General features: G+C 36.3%; 3 protein-coding genes across 3 annotated transcripts; 1 reads left to right on the top strand and 2 right to left on the bottom strand.

The window, feature by feature from the left end:
• The first annotated feature begins 3,140 nt into the window (after positions 1-3,140).
• snx22 (sorting nexin 22) lies at positions 3,141-14,572 on the top strand. The gene is made up of 6 exons (XM_058767375.1): positions 3,141-3,405; positions 11,790-11,978; positions 13,106-13,200; positions 13,361-13,399; positions 13,490-13,557; positions 13,649-14,572. Exons 1-6 carry the CDS (start codon positions 3,316-3,318, stop codon positions 13,840-13,842), a joined length of 675 nt encoding a protein of 224 aa, XP_058623358.1. The 5' UTR covers positions 3,141-3,315; the 3' UTR covers positions 13,843-14,572.
• Positions 14,573-14,714: 142 nt separating this feature from the next.
• On the bottom strand, positions 14,715-16,450 carry ppib (peptidylprolyl isomerase B (cyclophilin B)). The gene is made up of 5 exons (XM_058767376.1): positions 16,246-16,450; positions 15,725-15,838; positions 15,531-15,624; positions 15,190-15,374; positions 14,715-15,094 (listed from the first exon to the last, which is right to left on the bottom strand). Exons 1-5 carry the CDS (start codon positions 16,378-16,380, stop codon positions 14,972-14,974), a joined length of 651 nt encoding a protein of 216 aa, XP_058623359.1. The 5' UTR covers positions 16,381-16,450; the 3' UTR covers positions 14,715-14,971.
• A 767-nt stretch (positions 16,451-17,217) lies between these two features.
• Positions 17,218-22,204, bottom strand: depdc7b (DEP domain containing 7, paralog b). The gene is made up of 9 exons (XM_058767374.1): positions 22,046-22,204; positions 21,517-21,958; positions 21,294-21,421; positions 20,244-20,436; positions 19,927-20,165; positions 19,701-19,843; positions 19,502-19,627; positions 18,872-18,947; positions 17,218-17,488 (listed from the first exon to the last, which is right to left on the bottom strand). Exons 1-9 carry the CDS (start codon positions 22,170-22,172, stop codon positions 17,265-17,267), a joined length of 1,698 nt encoding a protein of 565 aa, XP_058623357.1. The 5' UTR covers positions 22,173-22,204; the 3' UTR covers positions 17,218-17,264.

Genomic DNA, 22,204 nt, shown 5'->3' with positions numbered 1-22,204 from the left:
TACAGTGGGTACGGAAAGTATTCAGACCCCCTTAAATTTTTCACTCTTTGTTATATTGCAGCCATTTGCTAAAATCATTTAAGTTCGTTTTTTTCCCTCATTAATGTACACACAGCACCCCATATTGACAGAAAAACACAGAATTGTTGACATTTTGCAGATTTATTAAAAAGAAAACTGAAATATCACATGGTCCTAAGTATTCAGACCCTTTGCTCAGTATTTAGTAGAAGCACCCTTTTGATCTAATACAGCCATGAGTCTTTTTGGGAAAGATGCAACAAGTTTTTCACACCTGGATTTGGGGATCCTCTGCCATTCCTCCTTGCAGATCCTCTCCAGTTCTGTCAGGTTGGATGGTAAACGTTGGTGGACAGCCATTTTTAGGTCTCTCCAGAGATGCTCAATTGGGTTTAAGTCAGGGCTCTGGCTGGGCCATTCAAGAACAGTCACGGAGTTGTTGTGAAGCCACTCCTTCGTTATTTTAGCTGTGTGCTTAGGGTCATTGTCTTATTGGAAGGCAAACCTTCGGCCCTGAAGGTCCTGAGCACTCTGGAGAAGGTTTTCGTCCAGGATATCCCTGTACTTGGCCGCATTCATCTTTCCCTCGATTGCAACCAGTCGTCCTGTCCCTGCAGCTGAAAAACACCCCCACAGCATGATGCTGCCACCACCATGCTTCACTGTTGGGACTGTATTGGACAGGTGATGAGCAGTGCCTGGTTTTCTCCACACATACCGCTTAGAATTAAGGCCAAAAAGTTCTATCTTGGTCTCATCAGACCAGAGAATCTTATTTCTCACCATCTTAAACTCCATGCAGGCTTTCATGTGTCTTGCACTGAGGAGAGGCTTCCGTCGGGCCACTCTGCCATAAAGCCCCGACTGGTGGAGGGCTGCAGTGATGGTTGACTTTCTACAACTTTCTCCCATCTCCCGACTGCATCTCTGGAGCTCAGCCACAGTGATCTTTGGGTTCTTCTTTACCTCTCTCACCAAGGCTCTTCTCCCCCGATAGCTCAGTTTGGCCGGACGGCCAGCTCTAGGAAGGGTTCTGGTCGTCCCAAACGCGTCTTCCATTTAAGGATTATGGAGGCCACTGTGCTCTTAGGAACCTTAAGTGCAGCAGAAATTTTTTTGTAACCTTGGCCAGATCTGTGCCTTGCCACAATTCTGTCTCTGAGCTCTTCAGGCAGTTCCTTTGACCTCATGATTCTCATTTGCTCTGACATGCACTGTGAGCTGTAAGGTCTTATATAGACAGGTGTGTGGCTTTCCTAATCAAGTCCAATCAGTATAATCAAACACAGCTGGACTCAAATGAAGGTGTAGAACCATCTCAAGGATGATCAGAAGAAATGGACAGCACCCGAGTTAAATATATGAGTGTCACAGCAAAGGGTTTGAATACTTAGGACCATGTGATATTTAAGTTTTTCTTTTTTAATAAATCTGCAAAAATGTCAACAATTCTGTGTTTTTCTGTCAATATGGGGTGCTGTGTGTACATTAATGAGGAAAAAAATGAACTTAAATAAATGATTTTAGCAAATGGCTGCAATATAACAAAGAGTGAAAAATGTAAGGGGGTCTAAATACTTTCGTACCCACTGTAGATAGATATGTGTATTTATTACAAGTGTATTTTAGTATTACGGTATTTATATAATAATATTTATTAATATTTAAATTAGCTTTTACTTTTCAGTTTATATTTTAGTTTTAAGTTTTAGTAATTTTTATGAGCATTTTTATGATTATTTTGTTTAATTTTTTTTATTTAATTTTTTGTGATTTTAGTATTTTAAACATTTGATTTCAATCTTCTAATTTGTATTTTCATCTCTTATTTTATTTTATTGTTTTCTGCTTTATTTTAATAATAATAATAATAATAAAAAGTTATAGTTTTAGTTAACAATGACAACACTGATCATAACTGGTTGCATAAAATACTCCTTAATAATTGCATATAATAAAACCTTGAGCCAAAAGATCCACAGTGGACTAAAAGGAAGTGATCCTGAAGTTCTTCCCTCTTTTTGTGTTTGTTCTGTGTTGAAAGCACCAGCTCTCATTTAATACTCTTATCGTACATGGTTGTTTCTCTGAGCTTTGATGAGACATTTTCATGTGACCTCACTGAAGGTTTACTGCTGTAAAATTATTACAGCTGCAGCGGAATTAATCTTTCACCAAAAGCCTTTAAACTATAAACTCATTAATCATTAAACTTTTCAGCTTGTATATTTTCCAGCAATTTGTAGGTCAAAAAAATGTCCAGAGTTCATGATCGGTTGCTCTTTTTGGATGAGAATAAACTCTGAGAGCGCTGAATGAAACAGTTGGGATGAAGTGGGAATGCTGGGATAACACTTGAGCCTCAGGAATGTGGGTTATCTTCAGACTGGAGTGTGTTTAGTCAGCAGTAAATGCATGAATAGTTGTGTGTCACAGGAAATCATGTGATTCATGTGATTTATTCTCCATTCAGACAGAAGAAATGAGGACATCAGTTTTAGTGCTGATGCCCAGTGCTACCATTTGACCTTTCTAAAATACTCTTTTTTTTTTTTTAAATACTTAGCACTTAAATAGTTATTACTGAAATGACATAGTCAACATCATTCGTAGAAACTAAGAATAGAATATTTTAGTGCATTTGTACTATCCATAGAGAAATTACACACACGTGCTCTCCAAAGTTTATTATAGAGTTTATTAAGGATGGTAAGTGTTTAGAAATGAGAGATGTCATGACAGACTAGAGTAAATGACACAGACACTGGGCTCTTTATATTTAACCCTCAAATAAAAAGGTTTTATTCTCTAGAGATGTTGAGAAAACATTGATCTGAAGAATTTAGAATATTAGTATAATCTCCAGAGAAACACGAACATTTGTGAGACGTCGAATATATTTTAGTTTACTTTACAGCGATGAATCGTGATTCGCTGGCGGAAGTAGGGGGCGGGACATTCTCATTCTAGAGAGCATTTGATTGGACCAAAAAAACCAAAACAAAAAAGGTTATGTCATTAATATCTGTCAATTTATATAATTTTTTTAAAACTCTCTGGCAGTTGCTTTACCTGTATTAGCAGTGTTTTTCCTATTGTAATTTTTATTCAGTACTATTTAATTAATTCGGTTATCTTCAAAACCATGCCGTTCTGTATGAACGGCTTTATTTCTCTCAGCTGTCTGTGTGTGTGTTTGTTTGTTTGGAGGAGGAGCTCTGGCTGCGGATTATTCCCCAGCAGATCATTCAGAGCACACGGAGCTGATTTTCAGTCCAGTCAGTGATCTTGGAGATGTTGGATCATCAGTGTGTGTCTCCAGTCATCGAGGTCTTTATTCCGTCTCTCATGAGGGAAGTGGACGAGACTGGAAAGTTGCGCAAAGTAAGTCAAACAGAAACTCGTTTATATTTGTGGTTCCTCAGGGCTGTTATAAAGAGCGAACGTGCGTTTGAAGTTTTGCACGTGCTTTTGGAGTTGTCATTAATTTTGAAAGCTGATAATTATTAGTAGTCATTAGTCATGAGGCTTCCCAGCTTATTATGGTAACCACAGGTGCACCCAAAATACCATACAGTTATTGATGTTATTACTGTAAACCTATTGTAAATTAATGAGATATTAGTCTATCATTATTTCTATAATTTCGTTTTCAACTACAGAGACTATACTTTGAAAGAAAATAAGGTTATAATGGTAAACTATTGCAAAGTACTTGTATTTTAGATTGTGTAATCAGTTTATTCTTCATGCCATAACCTCTTTGTATGAGTTCTTTTTTCTTTTTTATTATTATGAACATTGTCAAACAATGAAAAGCAGTTACAGTACAAAAATACAAAATAATAATAAAAGTTATAACAAAAATAAATCACTAGACAGGGGTATAAAATAAAATAAAACATTGCATTCAAAGGAAAATATTGAATAGCTTACAAATTTCAACAGTTTTTAAAGCCTTCTTATTGCAAGAATTAGAAATAGTCTCAAAGTAATGCCGTATTTCAGCAAGCAATACATAAAACAGTGGCTTCTGAATAAGGAGATTAAGTAAGTTCAATTTATTTATTTCATTTTTTAATTAACAAAACCAAACAAAACATTTTCCCAAAATATATATATTTATATTTATCAATCTTGCACTGTCAACATTCTGTGACGTCATGATGTCTGTGATGCAAATGTAAAATTATTGCTTAAATAACTGTATTTGCCATTATAATACTGTTTTAAATACATGCATAACAAAAGTTAGAAGCATTTATTCATTTAGCAGATGACACAACAAACATTTATATTGTGGCAATGTTATTTTTATTTTTTTGTACTAGGCTATTGCAACGTTGGTAGTAACAATGTAGAAATGTAATATGCAAGAGAGCTGTAGCAACATTGTTGCTCTACATTTAGATGACCTTCCGACTAGGGATGGCTAATTTATTGTGCACTTATATTTTCAGCATGTTTGCATTGTGACAATGTTTTCCGATTAGGAAACAACAAATGAGAAAAATACAAGCATAAGTGATTTCAGAGTACTGGAACAATAGACAAATGACTTTTTAAATGCAATAAAATAACAAGTTAGTTAAGTGCTTCCCTTAAAGGTGTGTCTCCAGCGGATTCTAAGGCCTAAGGAAAAATGACGAGATATGCAATTCTGTAGAAGAGTTGCACTCCAGCAGCTCTGTCATCACTTACAGGAATGAATGGAGCAGGAATATGACGGGACATGCTTGACGCAAAATGTTTTGAAACATCTCGACTCATTTAAACAAGATCTGAATGTTTTTACTCTTGATTCTGGATGATTTGAGTGTTTTCATACACTGTAAAAACAAATTCCGTAAAATTTACGGTAAAAAAAACGGCAGATGTGGTTGCCGGAATTCTACCGTAAAATATACGGTAGAAACATTTTAGGTTTTACGGTTTTAACTTACATTTACAGTTAAATACCGTAATTTCATTAACTGATATAATGTTAATATACCAACCTATTGAAGTACTGAAATCTGTTTTGTACCTTTGAAATACACTGATAACCACCAAATGCAGGTGCTGATGAGAAAGTCACATGATGAACCAAAGCCCATCACAAGCAGCTTTTAAATAATAACATATATCGAAGGTGCACAGTGTCATTCACACAAGCACTAAACACCATCATGCTTAGAATCATTAAACTGAAATATGCAATAAACATTAATTTAACAACATTGGATGTAACATACAACCCCAATAAACATAACTGATTAGAAAAAACTAAGAAGAAACATAGTTATTTCAAACAAAAAACATCAAATTCAAACAAAATTTGAAATGCAACGCAGGGAATTCTGTGAACGTCAATTTACGGTTTTTCCCTGTAAATTTTACATTCTTTTTCATTTCCAAAAGCGGTATTTCACCGTAAAATTGTCTGAAATGTCTTTATATATTAGGGGAACTTACCGTTGACCATTTAACAGGTTTTTACCGTAGCTTTTTCACAGTTTTTTACCGTTAAAATCACGGTCGTTTTTTACAGTGTAGCACCATTCATAGCACCATTCACTGCAAAATAAAAATATCAAAAAAGTAATTGCGACTTTTTGATTTAAATTTTTTTCTCAGAATTGTGTCTCAATTCTTACTTTTTTCTCAGAAATAGCAGTTTATATCTCGCAATTGCAAGTTTGCATTCTGCAGTTCAGACTTTTTTCTCCAAAATGTGAGTTAATATCTCATAATTGTGTTAATATCTCCCATTTCTGACTCTTTTCTGAGTTTATATCTCTCAATTACAAGCTTGTAATTCAGACTTTTTTCTCAGAATTGTGATTTTTATATCTCACAATCGTGCATTTACATCTTGTAGTTCTGACTTTTTTCTTAGAATTGCGAAGTTTATATCTTGCAATTCTGACTTTTTTCACAGAATTACAAGTTTATATCTCATAATGGAAAGCTTACATCTTGCAATTCAGAATTTTTTCACAGAATTTTGAGTTTACATCTCGCAACTCTGACTTTAATTGCAGAATTGTGATTTTATATTTCGCAATTGCACATTTACATCTTGGAGTTCTGACTTTTTCTCAGAATTCCGAAGTTCATATCGCAATTCTGACTTTTCACAGAATTTTGAGCTTACATCTCACAACTGAATTTTTTCTCCAGAATGTGTTAATATCTCGCAATTTACATTTACATTTAGTCATTTTGCAGACGCTTTTATCCAAAGCGACTTACAATTGGGGAATACATAAAGCGATTCATCTTGAAGAGGCAATCCGACAAACGAAGTGCTTGTAACACCAAGTCTCAGGCATTGTTTAAATAAGTACAAGCTAGCAAGGGAAGGAATAAATAAGGAGAAAGATTTATTTATTTATTTATTTTTTATGTGTAGGGTGAAGTCAAGTAGTGTCGAAAGAGATATGGGTGGGAAGATCATTCCACCAGCCAGGAATGGTGAACGAGAATGTTCTGGAGAGTGATTTGAGCCTCTTTGTGATGGTACCACGAGGCGTCGCTCACTAGCAGATCTCAGACTTCTGGAGGGGATGTAGATTCTTAAAGGGGTGGTTTACTGCTTTTTTTCTTTGCTTGATTGTGTTTATAGGGTGCAATATAACATGTCTTCGTGTTTCGTTTGTTAAAAAACTCCTTATTTTTCATATATTTCACCTTTATTGTAAGCCGCTTTCTCCTCTGTCATTTGAACGACCGGTTGATTTCCTGATTCTCTGAAACCACTCCCTCAGAAACAGGCAATGGGCTCAGATTGGTTAGTTGGGCCGGTGTGTTGTGATTGGCTAAACTGCGTACTGCACATTGTCCGGAAACTTCACGCCCATTACCTTCACGGGCGACCGCTGCATGTGCTCCGGTCAAATGTAAATAATGGTGTCAATATTGCCGTATCAGTTTGAGCCAGAATCAGACCCAGAAAGCGGTAATGAAGAGAGTCAAGCAGAACTTCCGCAAGCACGGCTCTTACAAACGTTTCTGAATGGAAGTTTGATGTTGTGATTACATATAATTTTGTAAGTTTGTACACGTTTGTCTTATACACACAAAATAGCATCGAACTAACTGGCTACTAACCAAACAGCGTTGGCTTGTGTTTACGTTCTTGATCAAATCGAAAAATTACGTCATAAAGTATACATGGAAAATACATTTACAAAATTAGTACATAATTACACATTCGGGTCCAAAATGTTTGTACGCGTTTGTCATAGACACACCAATTAGCATTTAACTAACTGGCTACTAAAGCCAGCGTTGGCATTTGTTTACGTCCTTGATAAAACTAAAACATTACGTCTGAAATTATACATGCAAATACATTTAAAATTATGAAATCTTACTTACAGGTTGTGGCCCAACAACTGCTGCCTCTGTTTTAAAGTTGGAACTGCTCCATGTTTTAGTAATAGTTTCTGTGTGAATCCGGCATTGAACTCGTGTAGATTCTGGAAGCTGTCTTCCGTAAAATGCGCAGCACAGATAGCTAAATTAGGATTGTAATTGTCAGGAACATAATCAAGCATAAATTTTAACCATTGCTGACGAACTACAGCGTCCGTAGGAAGCCCGAACACAGAAGACCTGACAGCTGGGTGAAAATAACACTGTTTCGACTGCATGACTACAACTCTCCACTATAACTCTTCCTCTTCAACAAAGCCGCAGAACATGGCCTTGACCCCTCTTTGGCATGTTCCGGAGGGAGGGGTTTGATGGGTTTTTTACGTATGCAACCCGGGAAGTATCTCGTTGTAGTCCCATAGGAGTTTTTGTAGGCATTAAACTTCCTGATTTTTAAAAGATGATATCTCCGCTTACGTTGAACTTTCAGCGCCTCAACTTTGCAGATACTGTTCATGCGCCAACAGCAACATTACACACTATTTAAAATGAAAAAAGTGAAATCGCAGTAAACCACCCCTTTAATAGTGAGTGCATGTAGGCAGGTGCTGAGCCTGTGGTTGTTCTATAAGCAAGCATCAGTGTCTTGAACTTGATGCGAGCTGCGATTGATAGCCAATGCAATGAGATAAAGAGAGGTGTGACATGGGCTCTTTTGGGTTCCTTGAAGACCAGTCGTGCCGCCGCATTCTGAATCATTTGTAGAGGTTTGACTGTGTTTGATGGAAGTCCAGCCAGAAGAGCATTGCAGTAGTCCAGCCTAGAAATAACAAGGGCCTGGACAAGAAGTTGTGCAGCATGCTCCGTCAGAAAGGGCCTGATCCTTCTGATGTTGTGTAGTGCAAACCTGCAAGATCGAGCAGTCTTTGCAATGTGGTCTTTGAAGGTCGACCACAGATGTAAACTTGCAATTGCAAGTTTACATCTCATAATTGAGTTAACATCTCCCGGTTCTGATTTTTTTTCTCCAGAGAATTACGAGTTTATATCTCATAATTGAAAGCTTACATCTTGCCATTCAGATTTTTTTCACAGAATTTTGTGTTTACATCTCGCAACTCTGACTTTTTCCCCCGCAGAATTGTGATTTTATATCTTTTCAGTTTGCGCATTTACATCTTGCAGTTCTGAATTTTTTCATAGAGTTCAGAGTTTACATCTCACAATTATAACTTTTTTTCTCAGAATTTAGGGTTTACATCTTGCTGTTCTGTCTTTTTTCTGAATTTTGAGTTTACGTATCACAATTCTGACTTTTTTTCCCCACAATTTTGTATGTGCATGTAGTCAGGTTAGGTGTCAAAAAGTTTGGGGGGAAAAATATAAAATAAAACAGAATTGCGAGATGTAATCTCAGAATTCGAGAAAAAAATTTAGAATTCTGAAATTGTGAGTAATAAAAGTCGCACTTGTGAGAAAGTTAGTCAGAATTGTGAGATAAAAAGTCGCAATGACCTTTTTTATATTTTTTATTCCGTGGTGGAAATAAGCTTCCATAGATAAATAGTAGAACCAGTGTGTTGCGTGGAGTCTGAGCCAGTTCTGTAGGACTGTCCAGCTGCAACCAAAACCGACCCAGCCAAGATTGAAGGAAAGAGAGTCACTGTGCTTTCAAAACACTTAAAAGATGTTTTGTGTGTGGTCTGGATAACACGATGCAGTCTTAGTTCATTCATCAGATCAGATGGAGCCAAATCAACTGACCAAACTAGAATGTGTGCATTTTACTCATTTTACTTACATCGTTCCCATCAGTGGATTTGTCCGGTTTATTATCAGAAATGGATAACGTGGAGCTGTATGAGGAGTTTTGTGGTCTGAATGAGAGGGTTTAACGGGAGCAGTTGTTTGTGCGTGATGCTAAAAGTAGAACAGCTAAATCACAGCTGAATCACAACCACACGGCAACATGCTGATGTCAGTCAAAGCTGTAATGCCAAATGCACACTCACACCTGTCAGACTGAGCAGTCCATGAAAACATCTCTGAACACTGAGAGAGCTGTAGAACTTCAGAAGAATGGAGGTCGGAGGTCACAGTCGACAGAGATGAGTATTACTGTACTGGAGATGAATAGAGAAAGAGAACTCTTCATCTTAGCGGAAATATCCAGCCCTGAATGTCAGCAACAATGAGAGCTCTATAAGATCGAGAGAGGGAGAAACTGGGTTTAAACCGAGTCCTCGTGACCCCGATAAACACAACACAATCTGGTGCCCAAAAGAGACATGTGTCTTGATTGTTAACCAGGAATGCTCTCCACCCGCCTGCACTAACTCACTTTACCCATAAAGCTTGTGTAGCATTCACTGATTTAAAGGGATAGTTCAACTAAAAATGAAAATTCTGTAATTTACTCACCCTCATATTGTTCCAAACCCTCATATTATGTGAATCCTTCACCTATAATAATAATAAAAAAGTATTATAAAAGTAGTATATATGGACTCTATGTCTTAACTAAGAATGGCTTATATATATACACACACACACATAACAAACACACACACACATTGATATATATATATATATATATATATGTACATTTATATATATATATTTATAAATGTATATACATATGTAATATATATAATATATAATGACATACAGTATATAATACACATATAGTATAAAAAGTGTATTATATACTATATTATATATAATATAGTATATAAGACACATATATTTTATACTGTAATATAATATATAATATATTTAATTAATTTGTATTTAATTAATTTTAATGTTTATTTACATATTTATATTATAATATATGGATATAATATATTATAATATTTAATTGTATGGAAAACTGCATTAATATTTTAATATATTGTATTTGATATATTTATTTACATTTATGTATTCATTTATATTTTTAATAAATGTATTCATATTTATGAATAAATGTATATTTATATAAATGCACATGTATGGTGTTCAATATTTTCTCTTTCATTTTATGGAAAAGAGCAGTGTGAACATTGTCGAACGTCATCTTTTGTGATTAAAGGAAGAAATAATATTATACAGGTTTGGAATGACATGATGGTGAGTAATGGATTTATGATTATCATTTTTTTTGGGTGAACTGTCCCTTTAAATTATTGAATAACTCTTGATTTCGTCAGTTTTTTCAGTTCATAACATTGCATAGATAGTTCCCATCACCGTGTTGAGCATGCTTGAGCACCGACTTGTCAAAACATGCTTGAGACAATCATATATTTATTTCCCTCTCCCTGAGCCTCTGACTTAGCAAGAAAAATAGGTACTGAGAAGCGAAAAGATTGAGCTCACAGTGGGAAATGTTTGGTGGAACTGAATGTTCTGTGTTCCTTTGTTATGGGTGGAAAACGGGAAACTGCTAATTCTCAGATCTGCTCACAATGTGGTCTCACTACCCCCCCCCATGCACACACACCAAGGTTACACTGGCAAAAGAGTACTAAATCAATGCATACTACTGTGTAGTATACACTCAATTCTGCATACTATGTTTTTAAAATAGTACTTAAAGTAGTGCTGGGCAACGTATATGTGTGTGTACTGTGTATATTTATTATGTATATATAAACACACACATACAATATATATTTAGATTTATATATTTATATAATTTAGCATATTTTTCTTAAATATATACATGCATACACAGTAAATATACACAGTACACACACACATATTATATACACAAAAACATTGCCCAGCACTAATTTAAAGTCATGTGACCTCATTTCCAAAATAGTTATTTCACATTTTTAACATCTCTCCTCTCAGAGTCATAAAGCCAATAAATATATGAAGTCAACATCACGTTTTTTGATTCCTCGCTTCTAATTTTCTATGAAATGTCACTGACGTGGAGCTCAGTTTTATGAGTAAAACACTGTTGTTCTGTCAGGATCTCCAGAGATGGAGGGTTTCGATACATCACGTCGACATTTCTTTGTGTTGTGGACAATAACAACCCATGAGTCTTTATAAAGAGGCACTCAATACTTCAGGGTGTGATCTTACCTGAAGAACCGCCACACCTGTGCTGATTTAACCTGTGTAAACTGTCATGACCTATATTAAGACTGAACTGTTGCACAGTCATATGTGTGTGGGTTTGATGAGGTCATTCACTGTGAATAGTCTTTGGTATTTCTGAATGATTTCTGATTGAAAGAAACAATTAAGTTTGATTAATGTTAATAATATGCTGTTTTAACCTGTCATGACCGCGTTAGAGCTCTAGAGGCGCCTCCTGCTGGCGGATACCCGTCACTGCACTGTTCAAAGTTTCATTGAAGCCTGTACTGAGTGTTCACAGGTTTTATGACACAAGGTTTTATGTTTTTCAGCTCTTCAGGTTGGAGATTCTGTTCAATGGAAGGAAACACTTTGTTTTGCGGCGACACAGTGAATTTCAGACGCTTCACCGGAAGCTGAAGAAGATTCTGCGAGCTCCTGATTTCCCCAGTAAGAGAAACCAGCACCTGCGAACCAAACCGCTGGAGCAAAGACGACAGGAACTGGAGGACTACATCCAGGTAGAGATATTTACTGTTTATTTTATGTTATTATGTTGTTATTATTTTGTATCTTATTGTTTTATGCTATAAAGTATTTATTATGCTATTACGTAATTTTAGTATTTATTCATATTTAGCTTTAATTTTTGTATTTTCAGAATACATTTGAATTTTAGTTTAGGTTTTAATAATTTTATTGTGTGATATTTTTTGATTTAGCTTTAATTTATTTTCTATTTCCATTTTAGTACTTAAACTTGTTTCTGTTAGTTGCTAAATTTCTTTTTTTTTTTTTTTTATTTCAGCTTTTTCAATTACCGAAATCAACTTTTAATAGTTTTAATAGTTCACAATAATATATTTTAAATTGTACTTATGGGGGGTCATATTATGGGATACTGTATTGCACACAATCTGGTTGTGTAAAGCACATTTTGATTAGTTTTGAACCTTTATGAAGACCTGTGTTCTGAAAGAGCAAATGTATTTTGAAATCAGAGTATTCAATATATACAGAAAAATCACATACCAAGCACAGTATATGTACAGCATATTGCAAAAATATGATATGAGTATTATGCTATTCCAACTATATCACCCTCACCCCTCATCGCCTTGATTAGAATGTAATTATATGAAATAAAGATTAAGAAATTAATACTTTTATTCAACAAGAATGTATTAAGTTTATCAAAAGTGACAGTAAAGACACTAATAATAATTTTCAATTTCAAATAAATGCTGTTCTTTTGAACTTTCCATCCATCAAAGAATCCTGAAAAAACAAATATCATGGTTTTCACAAAAATATGAAGCAGCACAACCGTTTTCAACATTGATAATAATCAGAAATGTTTCTTACGGGAAATATCAGAATGATTTCTGAAGAATCATGTGACACTGAAGACTGCAGTAATGATGCTGAAAATTCAGCTTTGCATCACAGGAATAAATTACATATATTTAAAATTTTATATATATATATATATATATAGAGAGAGAGTATTGACCTTATCTTATTGAACTTGTGAAAGCGTATGAAAGTGTATTCTAATGTATTCAAATATGTTGCAATATATCAATCATCATTTTAACATAATGTCATACTGAGGTTGTAACTTTTTTTATTTGGCTGCCAATTGCAGGAGATTCTGTATCGAAATGACGTTGTTCCTCAAGAGCTCCTGGATTTCCTGCATGTCAAACATTTTCATTTGGCGAGCAAGAACTGCAGCTCTGAGTATGTATTTACACCAGATCTCCTCACTGGAGCACCATAACTGTAATTTAGCAATTTATCTAAATATAAGGAAATTCAGCAAATGAATTAATAAGTAAATTAGTAATAATATTAAAAGTGTTTCAGGCTTGTTATCAATTCCCTAATTGTCATATTTCAGTGAAAACCAGTCAGATGACTGTCAAGAGCAGGGATACAGGTATGTTCATCCTCATCTCTATTAACCTGTTTATAAACTTGGAATCAAATTTAGATAAACTGATTCTGAACAGACATTGTCTTCCTGTAGTTTTAAATTATTCAATCAGCGAGTAGTTGGTTTCTCGGCTGACCCTTACCAGCTTGAATCCAGATCAGGTAAACCTTACAGATTACTGATTATGTCATTACAAAAATGTATTTTTTTATACACCCAAATGAAACGTTCTATTGTGGTCATTTCCCCCAGATCTCCCTGATATTGTGGTGGCCGGCGTCCTGCAGGGTTTGTACCCCAGAGACGTCAAAGTGAGTTTCAAAAAGAACTGCAGTAAACCCAGGGGCCTCACCTGTGCACCAGAGCTGCCCGTGCATCCCAAAATCCCCACTATTACCATAAACAGATGCAATATCAGCTCACTGCCAGAGTCACAGAGAATATGACTGCAATCACTGCAGTGTTGCCTAGCAACTCCATCTGCTTTAAATGTGCCTTTGCATGTTTATATCGACTGAATCTTTCATCTTTAGGTTTGTCATATTTTATGTGAATATCACAAAAACTGTCTAGGCCATTGTCCTCTCAAAAGCTTAGTATTATGCACAAAAATTAGATTTAAATGTAAATATTTAAAGTACAACTGCAATTATTTAGCAGGATTTCATTTATGCAAATTTTTAAGTTGTTTTTTTACCATACTAAAATCAAGTTTTTGTGCTTAATTGTAATAGTCATAAAATGCACAAATAAGGCGTTCAAACATGTTTTTTGCATTTATTTGGTATTCACATCATGTATTTCTGAATTTAAAAATTTTTTTTAGAACCCTGCCAACCATAAGGCACAAAAACATAGATTTAAATTTAAATAAAATCCAAATGCAGTTATACATCATTGCAATATGTTGTTCTGAATTTGATTTATCCTTTTTTTGGGTGTGTGTTAACTTACTAAAATCTAGTTTGTGCTTAAGATTTGTTTGAGAATTTAAAAAAAAAAATTAAAAAATTATTAACGGTCCAAAACAATATTACATTTAAACTTTTTTTTTTGCCTTAATTTCTTATTCATTTTATACATTTCTGAAATAAAAAATTCTTATAATTTCAGTGTAAAATATAAACTGGACATTTCTTCATGAAATTCACATTGCAAACCCAGGTTGTCACTGATTTTGTTTTACTGTGCCAAGATATTTACCTGTGCTGTAAAACAACTTAAACATTTTTATTAAGAGTATTTCTATTGAATAAAGAGTGTCTGATTTGTTCATGGTCAAAAAGACAAGTGCATTTATCCAAGCAACACAACAGCATTAAGAAAAACCTGGATCCTTTATTGAAGTTTTGTTTACAAAAACAGGTTGAAGTGGGTCAGGAATCTGACCCTGTGGAATGCCGGTTTGAACTAGACCCAGGATGTGCCGCTCTGCGGATCAGGACTGGTGTGTGACCGTCCCGTGTGGGGGCGGAGCTCCAATGAGCACATACACACACTCTTCCCACTAGAACTCTAGTGGCTCCCAATTCAATCCCCTTAAACCCAGTGTCCTGTTGTTCCCCCAAACTTAAATTACTCTTTAGCTACCGCGAAAGGCTTTTCCACCTCGATCTTGCCGCTGTCATGGATCATGACGTCCTTGAGAGGTTTATCTCGCCCATCTGTCTTTGTGCTCTCAATCTTTCTCACCACATCCTGGAAGACAGCAGGACAATTAGCAGTCACTGGAGTAAATGCAGTATGGAGGAACAGATCACTTCTCGACAGATGAATTAAGTTGAGATGCTCACCATGCCCTCCAAGATTTTGCCAAACACAACGTGTTTGCCGTCAAGCCATGGCGTCTGTACCGTGGTGATGAAGAACTGGGAGCCGTTGGTGTCTTTGCCGGCATTGGCCATGCTGAGCCAACCAGGACCGTAATGCTTCAGTTTGAAGTTCTCATCAGGGAAACGGTCTCCATAGATGCTCTTACCTACATAAAGGGGTGTTAGAAATTTTGTAATAATCGTTGAGATAATAAACTGAGGTTTATCGCGTGTGAGAGACCTCTAAGCCTCAAAAAACATACTTAAGAACAGTAAGATAAAACATGGTTTTCCTCTTAAAAGGGGTTTTAGTATTTTGATACCTCCAGTTCCATCTCCTCTAGTGAAATCTCCTCCCTGGATCATGAAGTCTTTGATCACACGGTGGAACTTGCTGCCCTTGTAACCAAATCCTTTCTGGAAATCAGAATTGCATTCATTTAGACTCATCTTACTGTGAATCATATATAATGACCAGCAGGGGAAAAAGGGGAGAAAAAAAAAAAAAAATCACCACCTCTCCAGTAGCCAGCTGGAGGAAATTTTCTGTCGTTTTAGGGACAGTCTTTCCAAAGAGTCCAATGACAATCCGCCCTGCATCCTCATCCCCGATCCTCATGTCAAAGTACACCTGGGAAAAAGACCAGATCCAGAGTCACACCAGAACATCAAACATAAGTTCTGCATATGCATTATGGTGGATCCACTTCATAAGGGACCATAAAACCCAGATTTATCATTAGACAAATATTGATGCAATACATTTTGATTAAATTAGCAAACATGTGTAGTGTTACTAGCCTTATTATAATAGTATATTTTGCACACTACCAATGAACACAATGCACAAAGAAAAAAAATAAATAAAACATACAGATGGTTTTCAAGCAAAAAGCAATGGGCTACGCGAATATAGCACGCTGGATTTAAGTGTAAACGCAACATTAGATTCGAACTGGAATTCGAATTATGTTATTTGTGTGCAATAGGCCAGACACGGCGTTGCAGCGAATGTAGCGCAGAGCAGCGTTTTTGTACCTTGGCCGTGACTTTCGGTCCTTTTTTCTTCTCATCCGCCTCTGACCCGCTCGGGAAAAGCAGGAAAATCACCGAGCCGACGATCAATGTGACTGCCACCAAAAACTTCATCCTCCTCTCACAGATCCGCACCATGAACAACCCGAAAAAACTGAATGTGTGGCGATGACTGTGTTTTAGGGATTCTGGGGCATCCGGGGAGGAGTTTCGAGCTGCGCCCAGAATTCCGCATCAACCCCCGGCGAGATTTGAGCGCTATAGCTGATCCAGGAACAGTTAAATAAATCTACTCACTGTAGGAACCTACGACGCTGTGCGCACGATGCACTGATCTGAGAACAGGCGCTGGGAGCGCACTCCGCTCTATGTGACGTGTCCCAGCCCATCGGACGCTGATTGGACGAGCTTTTGTCTGTCAAAGAATGAAGAGCCAATCAGAGTTTGAAACGCGTAAAGATTGGACGGAGCCACAGCGGCTTCTGGAGATGCATCAGCATTAAAGGCACACGACGCCACGAACGCACAAAGGTGATGTTTGTAATGGCTTTCAGAAATTTAGTAAATGTAATAAAGATGCTTACGACATAAATATAAGTACCTCAGTACAAAACAAATACATTACAAATAATATATAGGCTGCTACAAAACTTTAATAATTAAAAAAAAAAGGCTAGTAGCGATAAGAGTTCCTCACAACTTGAGTTTGTGTAAATATCTGACAGGGTGCAGCATTTCATATTTTAACACTTTTTTGGTGTATAATATGAATACATATCTCATGTCAGTGTCATATTCCCACTTCTGTGAGTATTTTCAGTATTATAATGAATCTTAATGTAGTTGTAGGTCTTTCCAGAATAATTTTCCCCTTAGGGAGGTGGAATATCATATTCAGACGATTTAAAGACACATACTCTATTCTTATTTGACACTTAAATAGGTTTATTTTGATTTATTTTGTTACAAACATTCAAAAAAAAAAAAAAAAAAAAAAAAAGCACGTACATGACAAAGTGAACTTAAACTTCCAGTAGGTTTAATGTGCTTAGTCTAGACCCAAAATACTGAATGAAGATGTCTGGATGGCCCTTATAAAACTGCGCCAGGAGTCGTTTCTTCTCTTTCAGGGAATATTTGGTGTTTTCGTCAATGTTTTTCAAGAGAGAGTACAGCTCATTTTTAGTCGAGTCCTTTATGGTCTCCGTGTACATGTCTCTTGGCACTCGCTGACAAAACGGGGTATCTAACATATTCAGAGAAAACAAATACTTCAAAACACTTGAAATTAAAGTTAAACGGTCACACAATAATACATGACTAAAATTACTAACTGTAATTTTTTTTAAAATATATATATATATATATATATATATATATATATATATATATATATATATATATATATAAAAATCTAACCATTCATTGGATAACTTAAAATGGGGGATATCATTATGAAATTAAGGTTTCTCTCAAATACACATTGGACACAATTATTGGCACCCCTAGAAATTCTTATGAGTAAAATATCTCTGAAGTATATTCCCATTCATATTCACAATTTTGAGCACTCCAGGGTGATTATGAACATGAAATGATCCAGCCATGACTTCCTGTTTCACAGAAATATAAATAGGAGGGAAAACAAAGCCCAAATTCCCTTAATCATCCATCACAATGAGAAAAACCAAAGAATATATTTCTGATGTGCAGCAAAAGATAATTGAGCTTCACAAATTAGTGAAGTGGCTTTAAGAAAAGAGCTAGAGCAGTGAAAATTCCCATTTCCACCATCAGGGCAATAATTAAGAATTTCCAATCAACATAAAATGTTACGAAACTGGAAGAGGACGTGTGTCTATATCATCCTAATGCACGGTGAGAAGGAGAGTTTGAGTGGCTAAAGACTCTCCAAGGACCACAGCTGGAGAATTGCAGAAAATAGTTGAGTCTCAAAACATACATATATATAAAAATAAAAAAACACTTGTCAAACAGTTGCATGTTGTTTGGGAGGATTTAAAGAAAAATTCTCCTCGCTCATCCAAAAACAAACTCCAGCATATTCAGTTATCAGACACTTCTGGAACTTCAAATGGGACTGGCTTCTATGGTCAGATCAAAAGAGCTTTTTAGCAGCAAACACTCAAGATGGGTTTGGTGAACATGGGGATAAAAAGTACCCCATGTGTACAATGAAATATACTGCAGTATTTTTGATGTTGTGGGCCTATATTTCTGCTTCTTGTTTAGAAACATGGCATCATGGATTCTATCAAATACCAACTGATAAAAATAAAATCAATACGTGACTGACTCTTATAATGGGCCATGTTTGCATCTTACAACCGTTGGAGGTTTCAAAAAGTATTGAATAAAAGGGTGCCATTAATTGTGGCCAATGTTTATTAGAGAAAAACATTTCATAATGATAATTCTCTCCCCCCCCCATTTTAAATTCTTATTATCCAATGAAAGGTTAAATTGTGAATTTTTTTTTTTAAATAAAAAGATCAAAAGGATTAACAATGCAGATTAATTTTCACAGCCTTCTTTGATCATATTTACCAAGGGTGCCGATATTTTTGCCATGACTGTATATGCTAAAATAACACTGTAAATATCATACCAGTTGTGGAAGAATCTCTGCGTTTCATAATGTCATCCAGTTTCTCACTGACCAGTTTGTGAAGAGAACCTGGAATCTAATTAAAGAAAGTAGGATGATGCAAAACAGCCACAAATAATTATTTCTGTATTATATCATTATTGATCAGTGTGGTCTTAATTTATTAAATGTGACCCTGGACCACAAAACCAGTCTTAAGTGTCAAGTTTTCAAAATTGAGATTTATAATTGATCTGCAATCTGAATAAGCTTTCCATTGATGTACGGTTTGTTAGGATCGGACAATATTTGGCTGATACACAACTATTTGAAAATCTGGAATTTGAGGGTGCAAAAAAAACAACAAAAAAAAAAAAAAGTTATACACACACATATATATGTCTCTCTCCACTTTTTTTGAGTAGATAGAGAGAGATAGAGAGAAAGAGAGAAAGATAAATCGCCTTTAAAATTGTCCAAATTAAGTTCTTAGCAATGCATATTACTAATCAAAAATGAAGTTTTGATATATTTACGGTAAGAAGTTTACAAAATATCTCCATGGAACATGATCTTTACTTAATATCCTAATGATTTTTGGCATAAAATAAATGGATAATTTTGTGGTCCAGGGTCACAAATAAAAGAAACCTTGAAGATCTCCTGGTGGTTGTCAAGCATGAAGAGCATCAGCAGGTCTGTCTTTCCTTTAGTCAGACTCTTGCTCTGGATGACGGCTCTGGTAAACGTCTTCTTCACAAACATCCGGTTTTCAATCTGAAAATCCAAAACAAGTGTAAATAGTTGACAAATGTATGAATAACACATCACATGCATTATGGCTCCTTACTTCTTTGTGCAGCCGGACGTTTGCAGCATCTGCAGCTGTGGCCATAAACTCCAGCAGCCTGCGCAGTTCCTCGCGTGCAGACACAGACAGCAGCTTCAGCGTCAGCTGCAGGACTTCCAACGCTCGTTCAAACTTCCCATTCACTAAATATACAGGTAAACAGAGAAAAATTGCCACAAAGAATAGTTGTTTTTTGGAAAGAATGAATCAGAGGAGCGTTATTCACTCAGGAGTTCCATGATCTCAGTGTAGACGTCTGCCATGCTGTCACAGAGGAGAGGCTTGCGCTCCATGAGTCCGTAGTGTTTGTCCAGCACATGAAACAGCAGTAGTTTACATTCATCCATCCCCTGGCCATCCTCTCCCTCACAGGAGAACTTGGGCAGCTCTCTGCTCACCTCCACCACAAGCTGATCCGGAAGGAAATCCAGCAGGTCTATGGCTGCAGACAGCCAAACATCAGCTCTGGGTGGAGGAAAGCGAATTAGGCCTATCTGAGCCTCATTGTTTGATTTCTTGAATTTAAATGTCAAGATGTCTTACTGCGATTCTTTGAAGGCCTTGAGAACCTCACGGTCGAGGTAGTTGCTGGTGTAGAGAAGGTCAGGCTCATTATTACTGCCACGAGATGGGGGAGAAACAATCTTTGCACAGTTAAGCACTCCCTCCAGCAGGGGGAGATCTATCAGCTGAGACAGCTTCCGTACGGTCTGCTCATGCCACACTTCTCTGACCACTGAAGGAGTTCATAGCAATATTGGTAAAGATGCACCTATATGCTTTTTTTGAATGGTCTACTGATGTGCACTGTATACTTTGTGTATTCACTGCATTTTCCAAAATATTATAAACACTGACATTTAATTATTTACTTGTATTAAAAAAAATTAATCTCTCTCTCTCTCTCCTGAAATAGTAATAAAACAGTTACACACACACACTACACATATGTGACCCTGGACCACAAAACCAGTCATAAGGGTCCATTTGTTTGAAACTGAGATTTATACATGATCTGAAAGCTGAATAAATAAGCTTTCTATTGTTGTATGGTTTGTTAGGATAGGGCAATATTTGGTTGAGATACAACCGGTTTGAATCTGGAATTTGAGGGTGCAAAAAATAAAAATCTAAATATTGAGAAAATCACCTTTAAAGTTGTCCAAATTAAGTTCTTAGTAATGCATATTACTAATAAAAAATTAAGTTGAGATTTATGGTAGGAAATTTACAAAATATATTCATGGAACATGTTCTTTACTTAATATCCTGATGATTTTTGGCATAAAAGAAAACTCAATTTTGACCCATGCAATGTATTTTTGGCTATTGCTACAAATATACCCGTGCTACTCATGACCGGTTTTGTGGTCCAGGGTCACATATACATACACACATACCATTTTCTTTTATTCTCTTTAAGAAAAATAGGCAAGGTTGCAATATGAAGTGTACTTATTTAATTTACATCATTCACTGAATTAAATATGCAACATGGGGGGGGGGAAATTAATAATAGTAGGTAGATTACAGTCCATTACAAACACAGCCTTTGTACCTCAAACATAAGCAGAATCTGAACAAAGCTCTTACCAGATGGAGGAAGACATTCCGTGGGAGGAGAACCGACAAGTCCGGTCAAGTCCAGCTTCTCCATGAGACGATCCAACACGTGGTCCGGTTTCACAGGTGTACTATGGGAGAATAACAGGATGTCCTGCCTAAAAAAGGTCAAAAACGCCAATCATCAGAATTCAAATTTTCAATAAAATTATATAGTGCTACATCAGAAAACATCTACAGTGATCCGAAACACCTGCATGGTGTGACATTCATCAAACTCTCTTCATTGAGAGGGAAAAGCGCCATTTCCAACACGTCCAGGGACGGATCCTCCACGTTCAGGAATCTGTAGAGGCTGCTGCTGCTGTCCTGGAAGCCTCCTGGTTTACTGGTCTTCCCCAAAACTTTGGTTCCCACCACCTCAAACACCTTACAGTCCAACAGCACCTGGCACAGGCGTGCAACCATGGCTCTGGAAACCTGGGCATCTCCAAGAACCTTATTCTGGGTCAGATAATCCTGGATAACATCCACTGCATCAGAGCCCAGAAAGCAGTTATCGTGAGATTTCAGATGCTGCCTGCGTTTCTTGACCTTCACTTGGGCTTGTAGAGCAGAGATGATATGGCTCCACATTACTTTCTTTTCGACCTTGTTGGTTTGTACATCTTGAGTTCTGTTGATCAATCTGTGATCTGAACAAACACACAAAAAGTATTTTACTGTGCTCTTAAGTGCTTCAAATGAAAACACATTACCTTAAACCATAAAACAGATGTTACCAAGAGGTGGTTTGAGGGGACTGTAGAATTTCCCCACAATATTTAATGCTGCAACTTTATCCTGAACTGAAGCCATGTATTCGTTTCCTCGCTGCAGATGTGACTCACACTCATCAAGCGTTCTCATTAATCAACAGCAGCTCATTAGCGACCTCTGCA

Source organism: Onychostoma macrolepis, chromosome 25 (genome assembly GCF_012432095.1).
Source record: "Onychostoma macrolepis isolate SWU-2019 chromosome 25, ASM1243209v1, whole genome shotgun sequence".
Taxonomy (NCBI): Eukaryota; Metazoa; Chordata; class Actinopteri; order Cypriniformes; family Cyprinidae; genus Onychostoma; species Onychostoma macrolepis.
Note: the sequence above shows the minus strand (reverse complement) of the source record. Positions and strands in the feature narration are given on the sequence as shown.